Source organism: Corvus hawaiiensis, chromosome 1 (assembly GCF_020740725.1).
Source record: "Corvus hawaiiensis isolate bCorHaw1 chromosome 1, bCorHaw1.pri.cur, whole genome shotgun sequence".
Lineage (NCBI taxonomy): Eukaryota > Metazoa > Chordata > Aves > Passeriformes > Corvidae > Corvus > Corvus hawaiiensis.
This window is the reverse complement of record NC_063213.1, coordinates 570,394-590,087: the sequence shown is the minus strand read 5'-3', so window position 1 is coordinate 590,087 and position 19,694 is coordinate 570,394. Positions and strand designations below refer to the sequence as shown.

At 55.0% G+C, this 19,694-nt stretch overlaps 1 protein-coding gene across 1 annotated transcript; it reads left to right on the top strand.

The window, feature by feature from the left end:
• Positions 1 to 3,130: 3,130 nt before the first annotated feature.
• On the top strand, positions 3,131 to 19,156 carry ELP6 (elongator acetyltransferase complex subunit 6). The gene is made up of 7 exons (XM_048303133.1): positions 3,131 to 3,221; positions 8,287 to 8,365; positions 9,825 to 9,895; positions 15,189 to 15,316; positions 16,104 to 16,296; positions 17,777 to 17,923; positions 18,405 to 19,156. The coding sequence occupies exons 1-7, from the start codon at positions 3,168 to 3,170 to the stop codon at positions 18,531 to 18,533; spliced, it is 801 nt and encodes a 266-aa protein (XP_048159090.1). The 5' UTR covers positions 3,131 to 3,167; the 3' UTR covers positions 18,534 to 19,156.
• The last annotated feature ends 538 nt before the right edge of the window (positions 19,157 to 19,694 follow it).

Genomic DNA, 19,694 nt, shown 5'->3' with positions numbered 1-19,694 from the left:
TGTTTGTAAATGCCCGGAGGACTTGGTTTCATCGGCAGCGCTTCTCCCAATCCTGCCAAGCTAAAAGAGACGGGAAGGTCCAAGAGAGGCTGGTTTTCCCTGAGTTTTCCTAGAGAAAAGGGCTCTGGGAAAGGCAGGAGGGCTGGTGACACCGGGAACAGCCCTGCCTGTCCCACCGGACCCGTGTCCCTGCTCCTTGTCACAGGGAGGGACCTCCCGCCTTCGCAATTCTTTTCAAACTCTGCCTCTTGCATTTCTTCAGAGAAATTCAGCACCTGGTTCAGCTCATCCATTATTCCTTCCAGCTGCTCTTTGCCGTGTCAGGGCGGGCATTGAGGAGGCGGAATTTACACCGGAACGTGTCCCGTTCTTTTCTTCCCTGGCCATTGACTCGGCCAACATCTGCTCCCGTTAACCCCCGCTGGCCCCACAGCTCTGGTGATCCTTTATGACTCCGAAGCACTTGGCATTGTGTCAGCAGCAGCCGAGGTGTCCCGAGAGAAGAAAACCCTCCTTCTGCTGCGGTGGAACGGGATTTGTGCACTCAAATCCATCCTGGATAGCTCAGCAATAAGCAACAATCACAGGAGGTAAATCAAAGTGTTTTCTCCCTAAAAATCATTTTCCACACACTCACATCATGAAACCTGGTGGGTTCAGCTCCCCTTCCCTGCCAGGCTCTTGGGAATCACCTCAAACACTGCAAGATTAATCGCTTTTATTTGTTCTGTTGTGGTTTTTTTCTACTTTTGGGCATGAATTGCTTTTCACTCACTGCTCTACACAGGGGTTTCATTGGAAGCAGTGTGGATACCTATGGATCCCATATGGCTCCTCTGGGAAACAGCTCCATGATAAATACTGGAAATAGGCACGGAGCAGATGGGAGGGAAGGGGCACCAGTTTTAACAGCAAAATCCTCACTGCCTTCGCACGGTAACAAGTCCTGGGATGTGGGAAGGAATATATTAGGAAGGACAAGAGGTGTTTTGAGAGATGCAGCTGCACTTTGCATGCGGTTCTGGTCCCCCTCCCACTGGGAAGAGAAAAAGAGAGGATTTTACATTTCATTTACAAGGCATTCCGGGCTCTGCGGCTCCTGAAGGAGCCGGGAAGGGAGTGCCACAGGGAGGGAAGCGTGACAGTGCAGACAAAAGGTGTCTGAGCGGTGGCTCCGCTCGCATACAAATGCAGGCAGGTAGGAACACCTCCAGGAACTCCTCCAGGAACTCCTCCGGGCTCTGCGAGCCGCCCTTGCCGTCGGAATGGGCTCTGCAGCCAAGCCCTGTGACCCAGGAGCCAGGAGGGAGCCAGGCTCTCTCAAAGGCTGCCGAAGGAATTCGGGCTCTGGCTGCACCAGCACAGGGCAGGGACTGGTTCCTGCGCCCCCCGGCACCGGAGCGGGGTTCCCAGCTCCCTGAAAGGGAGGGAGAACAAAAGCAAAGCGGTTTGGACTTTTAAAGAAGCTTTCAGCTCCAGCTTTTACAGGACTGAAGGCATCAAAGGGAAAGAAGAGAGGCAGTTCCTTTCAGTGGCCGCCCGGTCGGGCACAGGAAGGAAGGGGCCGGCACAAGCGCTCTCTGCGGCAGAGCTCTGGGGGACCTCGGGGGCTGCCGGCTCGTCCTGAGCGCTCCCAAGCAGGGCTGGAGAGCAGGATGGGGAATTTCAGAGGTAGCACACACACACACAAACATAAGGAATAAGGACAGAGGCGCGGCCGCGGTGCCTCAGCCAAATCCTCGCACAGCCCATCTCTCCTACGAGAGTCATTCTAGGGGAAGGCGAGGGAACACCGAGGCAAGCACCTCTTGTGTTCCCACAGCTCTTTTCCCAGGAATCTGCAGCTCCGGGGCTTCCCCAGATGGCGGCAGCCCTGTTTCCCACAGGTTTGTGCCCTTCTCCCGTGGAATCCCGCTTCTAAACCCACACAGTCGCGCAGCACCGATGGATGAGCTGTGCTGAGCCTCGGCAGTGCCTCCGTCCCCGTTCCGTGCTTTTATCGCATCGTGGGATGCCCCCTAATGCTCACAGAGCAGCATCCCGGGCTCCAGCAGCGTCTCCTCAGCACATCCTGGGCTCCACTTTCTGCTCTCCAATCCCCCTGGCACATCCCTGGCTCCAGAATCATCTCTGCAGCCTCCCCAGCACTTCCCAGACTCCCGCAGCAACCCCTCTGCAAGTCTCATTCTGGAGCACATCCCGGGCTCCAGAAGTTACTCTCCAGGCTCCTTGGCACATCCCAGGCTCCACTGGCTTCTCTCCAGTCCCCCTGGCACCTCCCGGGCTCCAGAATCATCTCTGCAGCTCCGGCACATCTCCCCTCAGCAGGGCAATCCCTGCTTCCATGATGAAACTCATACGGTTACAAAAGCTTTGCTGGAGCAAATGAAAAGCTGAATTAAGTGCCGAAAAACTCAATTTCAGGCTCGGAGGCAAAAATTACACCAAAGAATGTGGATTCTGGTGGTTATGCATAGTAAATTTGCTGTTACTGCTCAGGGGCTGCTGCAGATCATTTTTGGTCGCCGAACGGATGTGCAGCACTTCCCAAACGTGCTGATAATGAAACAGGAAATAGTGAGAGAGTAACAGACCCCTTGCAAATATCCCCGTGTCCCAAAATGTCCCAGGTGCTTCCCAGATGTATTAAACCTGACACAGAAAGGCAGAGTTTGAACGGGGGCAGGGGGCACCCTGGGGTCAGTGGTGACCAGTGCCACCAGGCCACATGGAGGCCAGCACTGGTGGTGGCAACCGGGATCCAGGCCCAATTCGTGCCTTTATGAACAACGGGATGTGGATCCAGACCCATTAATTACGATGGGATGAGGATCCAGTTCCATTTAGCACCTTAATTAACCATAAGGGTCAGGATCCAGCCGCTTTAACTGACGGTGGGACGTGCGCCCAGCCCCGTTAATTGGTGCTCCAGCCCTGTTAATGAGCGATCTACTGCCGTTAATGAGTGATGCAGCCCCGCTAATTGGCGATCCAGCCCCGCTAATTGGCGATGCAGCCCCGCTAATTGGCTGCGCACGCCGGTCCCCGGGAGCGGCAATGGCGGCTCCGGCACCACCCCGCCCTGCCAGCAGGCGGCGCCACCCGCCCGGCGCATGCGCTGCCCCGCGGCGTTTCCCGCCCTGCGCGGCTCCTCAGCGCCGCCCGCCATGTTCGCGGAGCTGAACGAGCTGCTCGGGGCCTCTCCGGAGCGCCCGGACGCGGTGAGAGGGCGCTGAGAGGGCGCTGAGAGGGCGGGAGGGACGGGCCGGGGCTGCCGGGAGCGGCGGGGCACGCTGGGAGGGGTACGGCCTCCGCAGGAGGAGGCGGCGGCCGCGGCCGGTCCCGGAGCTGAGCCGCCTTCGGCTCTTCCCTCGCCCGTTCCCGGCTCCCCGCCGCCTCTCACGGCTCTGGCTCCGGCATCCGCCGCTGAGAAGCGGCCGAGCTCTGTTCCCGCAGTGTGTCTTTGCGTGCGTGCTGCCATGCGGGAATAAAAACAGAACTGGGCGTTAGACCCGCTGCCGGGCACTGCTCTGGGGCGGGGAGCTGTTCTACAGGTGCTTTAGGGCACTAAATTAATTAGTTGAGCATATCCAGGGAGGTTTTGTGTTAACGAAGTCACGCTGGAATTAAACCCCCTCACTCTCTGTGAGAGCTGTGCAGGTAAAACGTCAGTCATGGAATCCCAGAGTGGTTTGGGCTGGAAGGAACATTAAAGCTCATCTGGTCCCACCTCCTGCCATGGGCAGGGACACCTTCCAGTGTTCCAGGCTGCTCCAGTTCCCATCCAGCCTGGCCTTGGGCACTGCCAGGGATCCAGGGGCAGCCACAGCTGCTCTGGGCACCCTGTGCCAGGGCCTGCCCACCCTCCCAGGGAACAATTCCTTCCCAGTCTCCCATCCATCCCTGCCCTCTGGCAGTGGGAAGCCATTCCCTGTGTCCTGTCCCTCCAGGCCTTGTCCCCAGTCCCTCTCCAGCTCTCCCGGAGCCCCTTTAGGCTCTGCAAGGGGCTCGGAGCTCTCCCTGTGTCCTTCCCTTCTCCAGGGGAACATTCCCAGCTGTCCCAGCCTGGCTCCAGAGCAGAGGGGCTCCAGCCCTGGAGCAGCTCCGTGGGATCCTCTGGACTCTCTCCAGCAGCTCCAGGTCCCACCTGAGTGGGGCCGAGGGACAGAATCCCCCATTTCCTGCTGCCCACTCTGGAGCTCAGCTCAGGGCACATGGCTGGGGCATGTCCAGCTCTCACCCCTCAGCACCCCCAAGCCCTTCTGCTATGCTCATCCATCCATCCATCCCCCAGCCTTTGCTGATTCTGGGGATTGTCCTGATCCAGGTGCATCACCTTGCATTTTGTCTTGTTGAATCTCATGAGGTTCCCATGGACCCACTCCTTCAACTTCTCCAGGTCCCTCTGGATGCCCCATCCCTTCCTCTGGTGTGTGACCATACCACCAGCTTGGTATCATCAGTAATTATTAATAAATTACCTGTGTGCTACATGTTATCCCATATTTTTCCTGACAGTTACAAGCTTAGTTAATAAAAGCAAGTTTGGGGTGATAATTTATTTTATAAGTCTGTGTACCCCTTTGTCTCCAGTTTCCCTCCTTGCCCTACTACCAGCTTATGATGGGAATAGGGCAGGTTTGTCCTTTATTTGGAAGATACTTCTGAGGTCATTCTTTGTCAAGCTGCCTGGAGTGGGGCAGGGTTGGTCTGATGGGGAAACAATACTGAGGAGAATTTGGGGTAGTGCCCTTGAGGCTCAAAGCAGATCTGATGCAGGTGTTGGCTAAGGCTCAGTACTTGTAAAGGATAGTCTGAGGCTGCACAAAGTCCCAAATCCCTGTGGTTCCTGTGGGTTGGTGTTGGGTTTTTAATGCACGTGAAGCACTTAAGTGAGAAATGCTTGGAGTTTGTTGGCCTGTGCTCAGTGGTGGAGCTGTGGGGTGAGCGGGAATGTGGCCATCCACGAGCTTGGTTTCTGAGGCAGGTAGCTCACCTTGATGTGAACAGGAAATTCCACAGAGCAAAACCAAAAGATTTGGCCTCAAGATCCTGGGTTTGGACTTGGCAGCCAAAGCAGGAGCTGACCAAGGCCTCCTCTGTGCGAGGAATTCCCTTGGATTGAGTTGGCTCTTCCCATCCCACCACACTCCGCAGGTTCTCCTTTGTCTGGGTGTCACACCGGTGTGGCTGGCTGCCCAGCGGGCGGTGTTCCTGGGTGCTGGAGGGACTGACTTCATGCCCTGCAATGCTCATGGTATTAAATCTGGTTTACTCTGGTAGTAAATCATGAGTATTTGTGTTCTCAAGTCCCCCTCAGTGTCACCAGTCCCTGTGCAGAGCTAATCCCTGGAGTGTGCTGGGATACCCAGCCTGGCCTGGTGTCACACTCTGTAACAGCATCAGCCCTTTGCAAACCTCTCCTTCCTGGCACTGCCATCCCAATTCCTGCAGCTCCACGCCTGCTCCGTGCTGTTTTCCAAGCTCTGACAGGCGCTGTCCCCGCAGGGCTGGTGGGTGGATGGAGCTGCTGCCAGCGTGGGTGTCTCTGTGGGTGTATCTGCCGTGTCACTGTGGGGTTGTCACACCCACTGCTGTCCTGCCAAGGGGTTTTGGCAGTTCCTAACAAGTTGCTGCACCTTCTGCCTCATAGCCTGCAGGTATTGAGAGTGTGAGGGCAGAGCATGGCTGGAACTGGCTGGGGTTCATGGAGATGCTACAGGAAGGCTTTGCCTTTGGAAGGGTTTCATCCCTGGTAGCATCTTCCTGGGACTGAGAAGGGAGAAGAAATAACAACTGGGACAGCAGTTTGATCCAGCTCATAAGGATCTTGAAAAGCCAACTTGTGGAGCAGCTATCTCCCATTTTGAGACTGGTTCCTCAACATCTGAGTCCTCTGATACTTTCGTGACTATTTGGGTCCCAAATAGATGGAATTTTATCTCCTCCTGCGTGTCTGTGGTGGCAAACTGGGACCCTGGGGTTCCTGAGACAGTGAGCAAAATCCTGGTGGTGGGGCCAGGACTTCCCTGCTTCTCAGCAGGAGAATTCCTCTTGCTGTGAGGACATCCAAGGACCTGGTTGCTTCCAGCCAGCTGTTAAATAACTTGATATTCGTAGTCTGTGGGATGGAGCTGTGTGAAGACAGTGTGAGCACAGACCTTGGAAAGCCCCACAGGTTCCTGTCAGCTTTGCTTAGCTTCCTACTTGTGTGGGCACGGTGGGTGTTGTGTCTGCACTGGTGTGACCACAGGACCAGGGCAGTGCTCGTTCACTGTGCTGGCACTGCCAGGACATCTCAGATCCTGGGGGCAGCTCTGGGCACTCATGGGAAAGACCTTGGGGGGCTGGAGCCCCAGGAGCGGCTGAGGGAGCTGGGAAAGGGGCTCAGGCTGGAGCAAAGGAGGCTCAGGGGGGACCTTGTGGCTCTGCACAAGTCCCTGACAGGAGGGGGCAGCCGGGGGGGTCGGGCTCTGCTCGAAGGGAACAGGGACAGGAGGAGAGGGAACGGCCTCAGGCTGGGCCAGGGGAGGCTCAGGTTGGATATTGGGAACATTCCTTCCCCAGAAGGGCTGTCTGGCCCTGGCACAGCTGCCCGGGACTGTGGTGGAGTCCCCATTGCTGGAGGGATTTAAAAGCCATTGTGGATGTGGCACTTGGGGACATGGGGCAGGGGTGGCCTTGGCGGTGCTGGGGGAATCGTTGGACTTGATGGACTCAGAGGCCTTTTCCAGCCTCAGTGGCTGTGACCCAGTGATTCTGTCAGTGCTGTCTGAGCAGCTGCGGTGCGACAGCCCAGTGAGGGCTGGCAGGGTTGATGGCTGATGGCTGCAAGGTTTGGAACGGCAAAAGGCCGTGTGCTCAGAGTGACAAAGGCCCACGGTGCCAGCACAGCCTGCGGGAGCCAGCCGGCAGGGAGGGCACACGGGAGCGCTCAGCCCGCTCTTCCCGGGGCTCCGGTGGGGAAGAGGGGAGCTGAAGGGGATGGAGTTGCAGAAGATAAACCCCTGAACGTCTGGGCTTGTGCTGTTTGAGCACAGGTCTCCTCCAGGCTCATCCAGGGCACGTCTCAGGGCGGTGTCCCTGTCACCGTAGTGCCCACTGAGGCATAACCCTTTTTTGGGGGGGAGGAGCTCTCACTCTGGCTGAGGGAGAGCAGCTTCCCTGCCCTGGCCTCTGCTTTGCATTCCCTGCAGTCATGTTCAATATTTGCCATTCCATTCGCTCTGCTTTAGGCACCGCAGAGTTTGTTCTGTTGGATGACTTGGGAATTGCCTGTGCAGAGATGGCTTGTTGCTGCAAAAGGCTTTTTCTGTTCCTGGGAGTAGAAAAACTCCTACTTTGATAAGTTCTTTGTGTTTCCAAGCAGCTCTTCTATGATTTGTATTGATTAAAGAAACATCCTGACTAAGATTTTAATGGAAACAAACACCTTGATGAAGCTGGGGCTGATAATGAGTGTGCACTGATGAACGGAATTAATTTCCTGCCTGATCAAAACAAGGTTTATACCTTGTGCTGAGAGCTCTGCTGCACTACAGAATTCTGGTGATAAGGTTTTCCACCCCAAAGGTGGCATGTTGGAAGTAAACCTGGAAGAGAGGACAAGGGAGGACTGTGTGGGGACAGGAGGAACAGCAGCTCTAGAGGTGCTGACATTTTAAACACACTGGCAATGCTGGCTGTGGCAGGGGGAGAATGGACCGGGAATGAGTGACTGTTGTCTCCCTGCCACTCGGAGAAGAAAGATGCCTGTGAACTGGAGGAGAGGGGCATAAAGCTGGGAGGTGGAAATTGCCCAGAACCCCCTTGATGGTGTCCAGCACCAGAGGCTCCGGATGTGGCGGCGCTGGGAACGCAGTGCTCCGTATCTGTTGTTTCCAGGGGAGGGGGTGGCACCTGGTGGGCACAGAGCGTGGGGGTCCAGCTGGGGTCACAGTTGAGCACAAGGGTTTTTAGCTGATGGACATGTGGGATGTGGTTCAGTGGTGAGCTTGGCAATTCTGGGTTAATGGTTGTCCTGGGTTGATGGTTGGACTTGATGGGCTCAGAGGGCTTTTCCAACCTTAGCAATGCTGTGATTCAGATGCCTCCCTGTGGGCTGAGTCCAGAGGAAGTGCTGGCATCCCTCTGTAAACAGGCAGGCAGCTGGAGCTCTGCTTGTCCACTTCTTTCTCTGAGTAATACCTGCAGAGTTTCCTGTACCTTGAGCCAACATCTTGTCTACCAGGAGCAGTTTGTGCCCTCACCTTACTCTGTTGAGTTATTTTGCTTCTTCTTTTCCAGGGTAAATTTACGCTGCTGCGAGACTCCCGGACAGATGGCAGCTTCCTGGTGCACCACTTCCTCTCCTTCTACCTCAGAGGTGGGTCAGCAGCAGCGCTCTCTGAGGCAGGGAAACCTTGGAGGTCCCTTCAGGGTTGCTCCATGAGCAGCGGGCAGTTTTGCAGAGTGTGAAGTATCCTCATATAAACCCAAAGCTTTGGGGTTAGGATTTATGGATCCCAGTCCTGACTTGGGTGCATCCTGTAATTCTGTGCCTTGTTTCGTCACGGGTCGTGGCGATGGTTGTAAATCGCACAGGCTCTGACCAGGAGGTGTTCACTGATATTCCATCACTGCCTCCATTTTTGTGATGTAATTACACATATCAGGATCAATTAACAACAGATAAGATCACAGTGAGTAAAGAAACAAACAGAGCCTGGCAAGTTGTCTAATTACTTTCCTGGGAACAGTTTCCCCTGTGAGTAACCTCCTGGCCCCTGCAGAGCCTCCAGCTTTCTGCTGGCACAGCCACCAGCCCAGCAAATCTGGTGCTGTCAGGCCTGAAAGGGAGCTCAGAGTGCTGGGCAGGGTGTGGGACAAGGACATGCTGCCCCCCAGAACTGCCACTGCCTCAGCTGGGGCTTTACCCTGCTTTGAAATACTTTTTACTTAACGGAACAGAGGGAAACTGAAGGAAATCCCATGGAAAGTGGGTTGGTAACAGCATGAATGGTTCAAAGAGACCTGCCAGACACTGCCTTGGGCTCTGCTGATGTGCTGCCCTGCAGCAGTGCCCTGGGAATTGGTACTGCCCTGGGAGTCGCTGTCCGGAGCTGCCTGTCTGCCTGGGAGAAGCCTTCCATCACTGGTGGGTGGGCAGCCCTGTGGGATATTAACGTGTCTCAGAACAGGTGTGCTGGCTGTCCCCTGCCCCTTTCCAGCCCAGGACCTGGGTGCAGTTATCCCATGTTTGCAGCACCACCATGTTGTCCACTTGGTGCCCAAAACCTTTGGGAGCTCTGAAGGTTCACATGGGGCCACTGACTTGTTTGCAAGCCATGTCCGACAAACACTGATTATGTTCATACCCAAACCGTGTTCCAAAATCACATTTTATTTAGGTGTCTGACACAATTGCTTGTTCTGTGTGTTTTTCTAGTCAAGGTCACTTGCCCTGTGTGAGCCAAAATGGGGATTTTTGGCATGTCCCTGGTTTCAGTAGTTCAGTGTTTTGGCTAGCCCTTGGCCTTCTTACAGTAACACCAGCAAACTGGGCCAGCAGGTCCCAGGCTGGCCTGGCACGAGGCAGAAAAGGGGCCTTACATTTTTTAAAGTAATCTTTTTCCTTCTTTCCTTCTCTTTTAAAACTAACGTTTTCCCTAATGTGGATATCGTCTAGAAGGGTAAAAATTGAAAAGCAGGGGAGGGTCTGTGTAGACCTGCGTCACTTCAAGGTCCTTCCAAACAGATCTGTGGCCTGGCTGCTGTGATTTACGAGCTTTGATAATGTCAGCTGCCAAGTGGAGCTGCTAATGTGTGCTTTTGTCCCTCCCCAGCTGGCTGCAAGGTTTGCTTTGTGGCCCTGCTCCAGTCCTTCAGCCACTACAACATCGTGGCGCAGAAACTGGTGAGTCTCTTGGTGGGTTCATTATTACAGGTCCAGGTAGTTTCTGTTGGGTGGGAAGGAATGGGAATGGGGAGCAGGAATTGTGTGTGAGCAAATGTTTCCAGGTCTTGATGGGGACAGTTAGGATTGGTGCTCCTGTGATGAGGCACGAAGAGCACTTTAGGGCAAAAACTTGGCTGCGAGGTGCCCCACAGGCTCTGCCCTGCCAAGAGCTGGATGGCTGCTTGCTTTGTGCTTAGAAATGTTTTCTGGGGATCAGCGTTCCCCAGACAGGCCCAGACTAGTAGATGGAAGTTCCTTAATCCTCTGGGGAGGAAAATGCCCTGGTGGCCGTGTTCCCAGGGCTGCTGTACACCTGCAGGAGCTCCTGAGGTGACTTTGTCCCCTGTCTTCTGGATCCTGTTGGGATGGAGGGCTGAGTCACCTGTTCACAAGGACACCCAAGTGCCTCATTTGGGCCCTGGGCTGAGCCATCACTTTGAGCTCTGTGAGGAGCCACGGGTATATTCCTAGGGATTTCCTTCCCGTGGTGAGTTGGGCAAGGATTATTTGTACCCTGAAATGAGGAAACAGAGAGACAAAGCAGGCAGGGTAATTCTGCGTGTCAGCAAATTGTCTGAGCTCCAAACTGCTTCACTCAGCTCTTTGTACAACATTCCAAGGTGAAATGCTCCAGGTGGGAAGTCCAGGTGACCTTCCAGGGCTGAAGGGATGAGGGCTTGCATTGGTCCTCCCTCCTCTGGTTCTGCTGGGAATTCCACTGGCACTGCTTCTCATAAAGACTCCCAGGTGTTGAGGAACCAGGTGTTGTATTCCCCACTGTAAGCATGGTGCTGCTAAACAACGGTATTTTATTTACTGCTCAGTTTTTACCTTTTGGAAGGAGTGCAGTGGTCCGGGGTACATGCAGTGGGCTGAGCAAACACAGTGTTCCCCCACGGAGCTGTAACTCACAGGTGGATACTCAAGGTGTGATTCCCCTGTGGAGGGGATCCCCCTGGCTGAGCAAACCACCCCCCACAAGTACAGAGCTGTCCTGGCCTTTGTGGTGCAGAGAGGAGGAAATCTTGGAGGGAACTTGCTGAGTGGGGCAGGAAATGGGGCACAGCAACTGGTGTGGGGAGGAGATTCAGCTGTTGAATACGGGGTCCTTGCCTGCTCCTGAAGTTGGTGTGTTTCCTAATGCAGTGAGATTTCCTGGTGTGCTCTTACTGGGAGCTGCTGACATCTCCCTCGACGGAGAGGCTTAGGAGGGAGAGAACGTGGGGTTAGCTGGAGCACACATGCGATGCAAATGGAAGTGATTTGCTGTCTGATACTTGAACAAAAGGTGGCTGCCACGAAGGAGGTGATAAGCACAGCTCAGAGAAGCACTGAGCTGCTTTCAGCTCTGAGTCACTCTTGCATTGCAGCTTCATAGGTGCCCCTGAGGTCGTTGCTGTGAATTCCTCCCAAGCTCTGAGGAGCCGGAGGTCGTAACATCAGTTATTTATATCCAAGTTTCCATCGCATCTTCTCTTTGCTGTAATCCTTCTTTGCGCAGGTGAACACGTCAGGCTCAGAAAAGGTGGTTCTTGGCAGGGTAGTTTCACTCTTAAATTTGCTTAAGAACTTGTTGCTGTAGATCGTTACTGGAGACCAGTAGTGGTGTGGCCACAGGCCGAGGACAGGGCCCATCTGCTGTGCTGGCACTGCTGAGGCACCTCCAGTCCTGGGGGCAGTTCTGGGGTCCCCAGGTACAGGACAGAGTGTGTCCAGGGAAGAGAATGGAGCTGGGAAAGGGTCTGTAGCCCCAGGAGCGGCTGAGGGAGCTGGGAAAGGGGCTCAGGCTGGAGCAAAGGAGGCTCAGGGGGGACCTTGTGGCTCTGCACAAGTCCCTGACAGGAGGGGGCAGCTGGGGGGGTCGGGCTCTGCTCGAAGGGAACAGGGACAGGAGGAGAGGGAACGGCCTCAGGCTGGGCCAGGGGAGGCTCAGGTTGGATATTGGGAACATTCCTTCCCCAGAAGGGCTGTCTGGCCCTGGCACAGCTGCCCAGGGCAGGGGTGGAGTGCCCATTGCTGGAGGGATTTAACAGCCTTGTGGATGTGGCACTTGGGGACATGGGGCAGGGGTGGCCTTGGCAGTGCTGGGGGAATCGTTGGACTTGATGGACTCAGAGGCCTTTTCCAGCTTCAGTGATTCTGTGACTGACTATGCCCTTAGGAAAGACTGCACTTGGAAGAGCTTCAGAACTGAGCAATGCTCCAGTTTCTTTAGGGAGCAGGGTAGTCCCAGGCCCAGGAGGAGGCTCCTGGAGCCAGGGTGGATTGTACAGTCTGTACAGTGACACTTGTAGCACTGGTGTGTGGTGATACAGTGAGTATTTATACACAGCTGAAGTGATGCTTCTAAGGGCTTGCTGTTTTCCCAGCTACCAGGTGTTACAAGTCCCAAACCACTTACTTACGTGTTAGCTAACTGCAGGGATGTATCTTGCAGGAGAAGCTTCCCTGGCTTTTTGTGCCTGTGTCCTCTTTTCCTGAGGACCTACACTTCATTTTAAGGCACTGTCGATGTTATTGGCCCTGACCTTGCAGAGAACATGCAGGGCTATATGAGGACAAACAGCACCAGGGCACCCTGCCAGGTTGATGTTCCCACCCTCACTTTTACAAAGTTTGTTTTAAAGGGAAACCAGATTTTTCCCCATTTGATGCCCATCTCCTGTCCCCTGCTTCGAGTTCACAGCCTGGAGGATGTGGCCTGGCCTGATCACTGATGGCCACACTTTGTCCCACAGCTGTTTGCTGATGGAGCTCATTCCCCCAGCTTTGCACACTCCATTCCTTGTTCTGTCCTTCAGATATTTTGCTTTCCCGTATGGAATGGCCAGCGGTGAGTGGCAGCTCTGGTTTGAGGGGCTGTCACTGCTGGCAGGCTGGAGGGCACCACGCAGAGGGGCAGGAGCAGCTGAGCTGCTGCTGCAGGAGCATTCCTGGGCTGGATCGATGGCTGACAGCGTGCCAGAAATAATGTCCCTGTGCCCCAGGGTAATGGAGCGGGATGCTGGCACGGAATGAAAGCTTTCAGGCTGTTTGAGGGCTGGGCAGCGCTGTGGCTGTGACACGGGTATGTCAGTCCTGCAGGGGCATCGGTCCTGTCTGTGCACTCAGGAAGGTGCCACTGGCCATTTTGAGCACTCTTCCCACTTTTCCAAGCTGTCTGATGCTTCCTGTGCTGCTTCCAGTGGTCACACTGGGTGAGCTGCTAGCAGGGAGTCAGGCAGAGGTTTGCTGTGGTAGGTGACTGCAGTGGGTGAGTCCAGGTCTCCCTGGGACCTGGGCCCCCCGCTGGAAATGAGGCTGGACTTGCTGGGTCCATGCCGTGGCACTGAGGGGGTCGAATTCTTGGTCTGACACAGAGGCACCCTGTCCCTGGCTGCTGTGGACCTTCTCTGTCACCCAGGCAGGCCCCAGTGGCACAGCACTGAGCTCCCTTCTAAAGAGGGGACACTTCTTGCAGATCTGAGGTACAGAGAGTTTGTGTGTGCAGGAAGAAATGGCTGAAACAAAGGTAAAATCAGTTGTTGAATTATTTTTATTAATAGTGAATTTAGTCACGGCATTTCAGCAGGTTCCCAGTCCTGTGGACTGCAGAAATCCCTGAGGGAATGAGGTTTGTGAGGCTGCTGTGCAGCCCAGCCCTTCTTTATGGCATGGCAGGTATTTATTTGCTGGCTGTTCCCCGCTCCTCACCTGCCACATAAAGGTGGTTCTGTCCTTGGCTAGGAAGTTTTCCATGGTGTGTGCTTGGAATTGCCCAATAACGCTGATATTTCTGAAGCTGTTACTGAGGGGTGGTGTCAAAAAAAATCTATTGCTTTATAGGGGGAGTTTGAAGAGGGAATGAGCATTCAGGCATAGATTCCTTCCCAACTGTGTAGAAGGAAAATAGAGGAAGCATTTTTCTCAGGTAGCAGGATTCACAAGGTTGGGAGTGCAAGCAGCTTCCATTTAAATCAGGGAACAAATGCCAGCAGATGGGAGTTCACTCAGGCCTCAGATTATTCTTAATATCTGTGTTACAAAGTGATAGTGCTGCAAAATTGAGCCTGGGAAGATAATCATGGAATAGTTTGGGTCGGAAGACACCTGAAAAGGTCACCTAGTCCAATCCTCCAGGAAATAATTATACTGCGCATGATCAAGGAATCATTGAGGTTGGAAAAGCCCTCAAGGATCATTGCATCCACCTGTCCCCCAGCACTGCCAAGACCACCACTAACCCATGTTCCCAAGTGCCACATCCACAAGGCTTTTAAATCCCCCCAGGGATGGTGACTCCTCCACTGCCCTGGGCAGCCCCTTCCGATGCCTGACCACCCTTTTTGAGAAGAAACTGTGGAGAGCAAGAAGGTCCCCCCTGAGCCTCCCCTTCTCCAGGCTGAGCCCCCCCGGCTCCCTCAGCCCTTGACAGGGCTTGGAGCAACCTAGTCTAATGGAAGGTGTCCCTGTAGAGGGATGGAACTGAATGGTCTTTAAACATCCCTGCAACCCAAACCTTTGTAGAATTCTGTGATCTCAGCTGGAGTCATCTCCGTGTCTGCTGAAGCTCTGGGATGTCTCTGTTGGAGCTGGACATTCCCAACACGTGGCTCTCCATTGGCCTCACCACCAGGCAGGGCTTTGAGCCAGCTGAGTTTGAGTCGAAGCCCCAGGCGTTTGTCGTGGTCCCTCCTCCTCCTCCAAGTGGAGCCAGGGCTGCTTCCCGTGGGAGCTCTGGCTGCCCTCTCCCAGGTGTTGTGCAAGTGTTGGGATGCCCAGCCCACGAAGCTCTCGAGGATCCAGGCAGTGCCCATCTCAGCTGCGTGGGCTGTGCCAGGAGCCGTCATTGCCACAGGCATGATCTGGAGATAGTGAAAAACAAAAGCTTTCACCACCCAGGAAGGGAGGTGAAGGAATTGCTCACAGCAGCTCTTGGAGAAACCTGGGCCATCCTCTCCCTGCCTCTGGACAGGCAGCTGATTTTCTCCCATGCCACCAAGCTGGCTTCCCAGGAGGAATTCCGGGATGTTTGAGGCCCCAAATCACAGTGTGTTTTTGTTATCTTCTGGTAAAGTACAGAAGAGCGAATGTGCCACCAGTGACTGTAACACAAGTGCCCATTTCATCCCTGAAGCACTGACTTTATCAGCACATTTAGATAAGATTTGATTCAAGTAAGAATGCAAATTCAGCTGTTGACCCGCGTGGTTCTGTGTGCACCATTTTCTATAAGTGTTCACTCTGAAACCTAATGTTTTCCTCTCTCGAGGGAGTCAGTCTGGCAGCTGCCAAGGAGCGGGGACAGCTCGTCTTCCTGGAGGGCCTCAAGTCCTGCCTTGACCTCCTGTTTGGGGAGGAGGAGCAGCCAGGACAGCCCAGTCCTCTGCAGTTTCTGAGGTGAGCCTGGGCATGGAGTGTTCCTCCTCATATCTGCTGCCACCAGGAGCACCACCCAAGGTCCAGGACTGGCTCCCACTGCCCTTTGCACTCCCCTCCAAGGCCCAAGGACTCAGAGCTGGACACCGAGTGAAGGGAAATGCCAGCCCTGTGCACATCCCCCTAAGTGTCCTGGCCTGTCCCTCGCTGCTGCTCATGGAGGCATCCTGTCCCCCTTTCCAGAAGTTTAGGGGAACTTCCACCCCCATCCTCATTGCCAAGCATGTCACAGGTCTAAAAAACCATTTATTTCATCACTCCACAGGTTTGTGTCAAATGAAACCCCAGCCATGTGTTTTTATTCCCTTCTGTCATTATTTTGAGTTTTATTCTTATCAAAGAGAACAGTGCTGCTTTATCCCTGCTGGCTTTTGGGTTTATTCTTGCTTTATTCTCTCCGTGTCGCCTGGGAAGCTCAGCAAAGGCCAAACACTTCCCTGACAGTGTCCAAGGCGAGGTTGGACGGGGCTTGGAGCAACCTGGGATAGTGGAAGGTGTTCCTGCCCAGGGCAGAGGGGTGGCACTGGATGGGCTTTGAGTTTCCTTCCCACCCAAACCATTCCAGGATCCCTGGAGCAGGGCAGGAGGGTTTCACCACACACAGGTGTAAAGGAGCAGTGGCTGAAGGGCAGTGAGGAGATCTCTGTCACAGCAGGGAGGGGGCAGGATGGTGATACCACTCTGGGTCAGTGGGTCAGGAGGGGGACACGCAGTGCCGAGCCCCTGACACCTCCTTCATCTCTTCCAGTGGGAGCACCTCTGACCTCAGAGCCTTGTTTGACTTCGTGCGGGTGTCCCTGACTCCTGCTGATGGTGATTCCTGGAAAGGCCCCGTGCTGCTGGTGGACGACCTCAGTGTCCTGCTGAGCCTGGGGGCTGCACCAGTGGCTGTGCTGGACTTCATCCACTACTGCCGCGTGTCTGTGTGCTGCCAGCTGAAGGTACTGCTTCCCGTGGGCTCTGGGCTGTGCACAGAGGCTCCAGAGCAAAGCCTGGCTTGATTCTCTCCTTCTACCTGACCTTGATGAGGTTTTTGGAAGGCTGTGGCTGTCCAGGGAGTTCAGATCATTGCTCTGGGGCCACTCTGGGGAGTTGTGTGGGTCCTTGAGTACCTGTGCAGGCTCCTGTTCAGCTAGGTTCCTGGGAGATGCTGCCCAGAGAAGGGTTCTCTGTGTCTCTGATGTATGAACAGGGATTTGAGGTGTAAAACAGTGTTATTTGGAGCTCCTGGCTCTCCAGAGATCCTGACTCACACCCCTGTGTGGGAGGGCGGGGGTGGAAACAGGTCATGTGAGGGGCTGGTGAGTCTCGCAGGGGACAGAAATGAAGGAGCCCTTGGGGGGCACCCCAGTCCCTGTTCCCACCACCCTCCAGGGTGGCTGCTCTGGCTGGTCCCCAAGGCAGGGTGATGATCTACAGAGGTCTCCCAGCGACGTGGTGACTCCTGAGAGCACCACAGCAGAAGTGCTCACAGCCACATCCAAACTGCCATCACAGGTGGCATCCCCTCCATGGGCACTTCCCTGCAGGAGTGAGGAATGAGCTGATGTTGGGTGTTGTCACCCTGCACTTCACACAGCCACACAGCATGGGGTGTTGGGCTCTACATGCTGACAGGGGATGGTCTGATTGCAGAGAATATTTACCTCCGAAGAGCTAAAAAAGATGCTAAACCACGCTAACACCTTGCTATTTCTGTCTGAGGTGTTCTGAAGCTTTAAAGTACATTTTAATTGATTGAGAATTCATGTTATTTTAAGTCAGTGGTGACTTGCATGGGCTGAGGCAGAGTCTCTTGGGGTGGATGTTAATAGAGTCGGTGTGTTGTGGAGGTGTTTGCTCTCTGTCAGAGCTGTGAGGGTGTGAGCCTTGCTGCAGCCCTTTGGCCGTCTCTTTATTTACCTGCTCTGAATTCAGTCAGTGCCATCTGCCTAGCCTGACAGACTGGTTCAGCCACTGTCTCCTTACAAAGGCTTGAGGTATTTTTAGACTGCACGTTACATGTATGTGTGTGTGTGTACACAATGTACAGTGAGCTCTTCAGTGTGTATATGTCATAGAGTGGCCTGGGTTGGAAGGGACCTTAAAGATCACATATGCCATGGGCAGGGACACCTCTGATTTGGGCCCCAGAGCTGGAGGCAGCTCTGCAGGTGGGGTCTCACCTGAGTGGGGCAGAGGAGCAGAATCCCCCCTCCCCTGCTGCCCACGCTGGGGGATCAGCCCAGGGTATGGGGGGTTTCTGGCTGGGGCATGTCCAGCCTCTCCATCAGCAGCTGCTGGTTATTTTCCCAGTGGAATTCAGACCAAGCTGGAGCTTAGATGGGGTGTTTGTGAAAGCTCCTGTTGCCACCCCCCATCCTTCCCCTAAGGGATTAGGCCCAGCCAGGGCCTCATCCCTGCCTCCTGCTCCCGTTCCAGGGCAACGTCGTGGTGCTGGTTCACAGCAACGAGGATTCGGAAGATGAGGAGAATGAACTGGTTGTGAACTCCCTGTGTCATCACAGCGACCTCATCCTGTGGGCAGAGGGGCTGGCCACCGGCTTCTGCAAGGATGTTCACGGGCAGGTGAGGCACAGCAGAGCATGGACAGGTGGCACGTGTCCCTGTCACCTACAGCACTGCAGGCCCTGGGGTTGTGGGAGACAGCCCAGGCTGCAGTGTGGCTAAGGAGTAATACCGTGGGCATCAGTATCTGCTGGAGCACCCAGCTGTCACTGCTTCTGCAGGGATATTCAGGGACATCCTGCCACCTGGGACTCCCCAATTCCCAAAGCTTTCCCGGGTGATGGTGATGGCTAACTTTCCTGGGAAGTTTCCCCAAATGGTGGATCTGAGCCTGGCCTGTGGTGATCCCTGCAGGGCTGGGAGGGTGCTGACACTTGTGTGATCCCTCATCGGGGGCTGCCACCAAGGGCACGGGGACAGGCAGCTGCTGCTGGATTATTTATCAGTGACCCCCCTTCCCTGCAGGCCAGCCAGAGGCATGGGGAGCAAGGATGCTCTGGGCAGCCAAAGGGACAGTGTTCCTATTCCTTTCCCTTTGCAGATTAAGATAATCAAGAGATTGTCCTTGCGGCAGGCGGCGGAGCAGGATCTGGTCCAGATCTACCAGTACAAGATCCAGGACAGGAACGTCACCTTTTTCGCGCGGGGGCTGTCGGCTGCAGTCCTGTGACACTGTGACAGTGCAGGGTGAGCCTGGGAATGTCAGTCCCTGCCTCTACATGAGCACCACCAGCACCTTCCAGGAGCAGCACAGCAAACTGACCCGGGAGGGAAGCTCAGACACACCTGGAAGTGGTGCCAACGAGGGATCAGCTTGCCCGGGGCCTGCCACATCCCTTGTCCTCCCACCCCGTTCCCAACACGCTCAGGACAAAAAAGGGAGCAAGAACTTGCAAGAATGGCCCTCGGAGCATGTAAATACAGGCAGGGGGTGCCTGCGAGCTGGGTGTGCCTCGCCTCACCTTTTCCGGTGTGTTCAGCACAGCATGGCGGTGCCAGGCACTGCACGGAGGGAGCACCCCCTCCCTCCTGCTGGCACGGGAGGAGATGACACACAGCGGGTGGAGCAGGGATGGTCTGGGAGCCTGGCGCAATCCTCTCCTTGCTCCCTGCTCCGGCTGGCAGGAATTTGCCCAACTCCCCGCTCCCGTTGGTGCCGTTGGTAAATCTGTAGCTCCGTGTGTAGCCCCTCACCTGGCTGTGCTGAGACCTGGGTGCTGCCGTGGCTTATCCCCTGCAGCTTCCCAAGCTCATCCTTGGCTTTGTGGTCGGATAACCCCCTCTGTGAGCCTCTGTCTCAGCCACTGCTTCCTCGTCCCAAAGCCTGACTAGCAGTGACACGACCCGCCTGTGCTGAAGCATTCTTTTTATAATAATAATAATCCCTAATTTTAGTGAGATAAGGGTACAGTGATTAAGTAACCGTGGATCTCTGGGTGGAAAATACTCCCCACCTGCTCCTTGGCAGGGGGCAGGAATGGGCGTCTCCCAAGCCTGCATGAGGAGACGGCCCTCCCCTGGCCACAAGGGCAATCCTGGGAGCAGAGCTCAGGCCTGGAGGTGTCCTGGTAAATGCTCCTGCTGGGATATCCCGTTTATCCTGGGAGATAAATAACATCCCACACACTTGTGAGAGTCCAGAGTGACCTGCCAGGTCCTTGCAGCTCCAGAGCTGGGGTTGCAACTCTGTCAGTGGGACACATTCCTGCTTTTTCCATGTAGACTCAGTGATCCATCCCATGCTGGTTTGGGAATGTGCCCCTTGGCCTTGGAGTTTTGGGAGCCCTGGCATGCTCAGAGCTGTGGCTGCTGGTCAGTGGCAGCCCAGGGA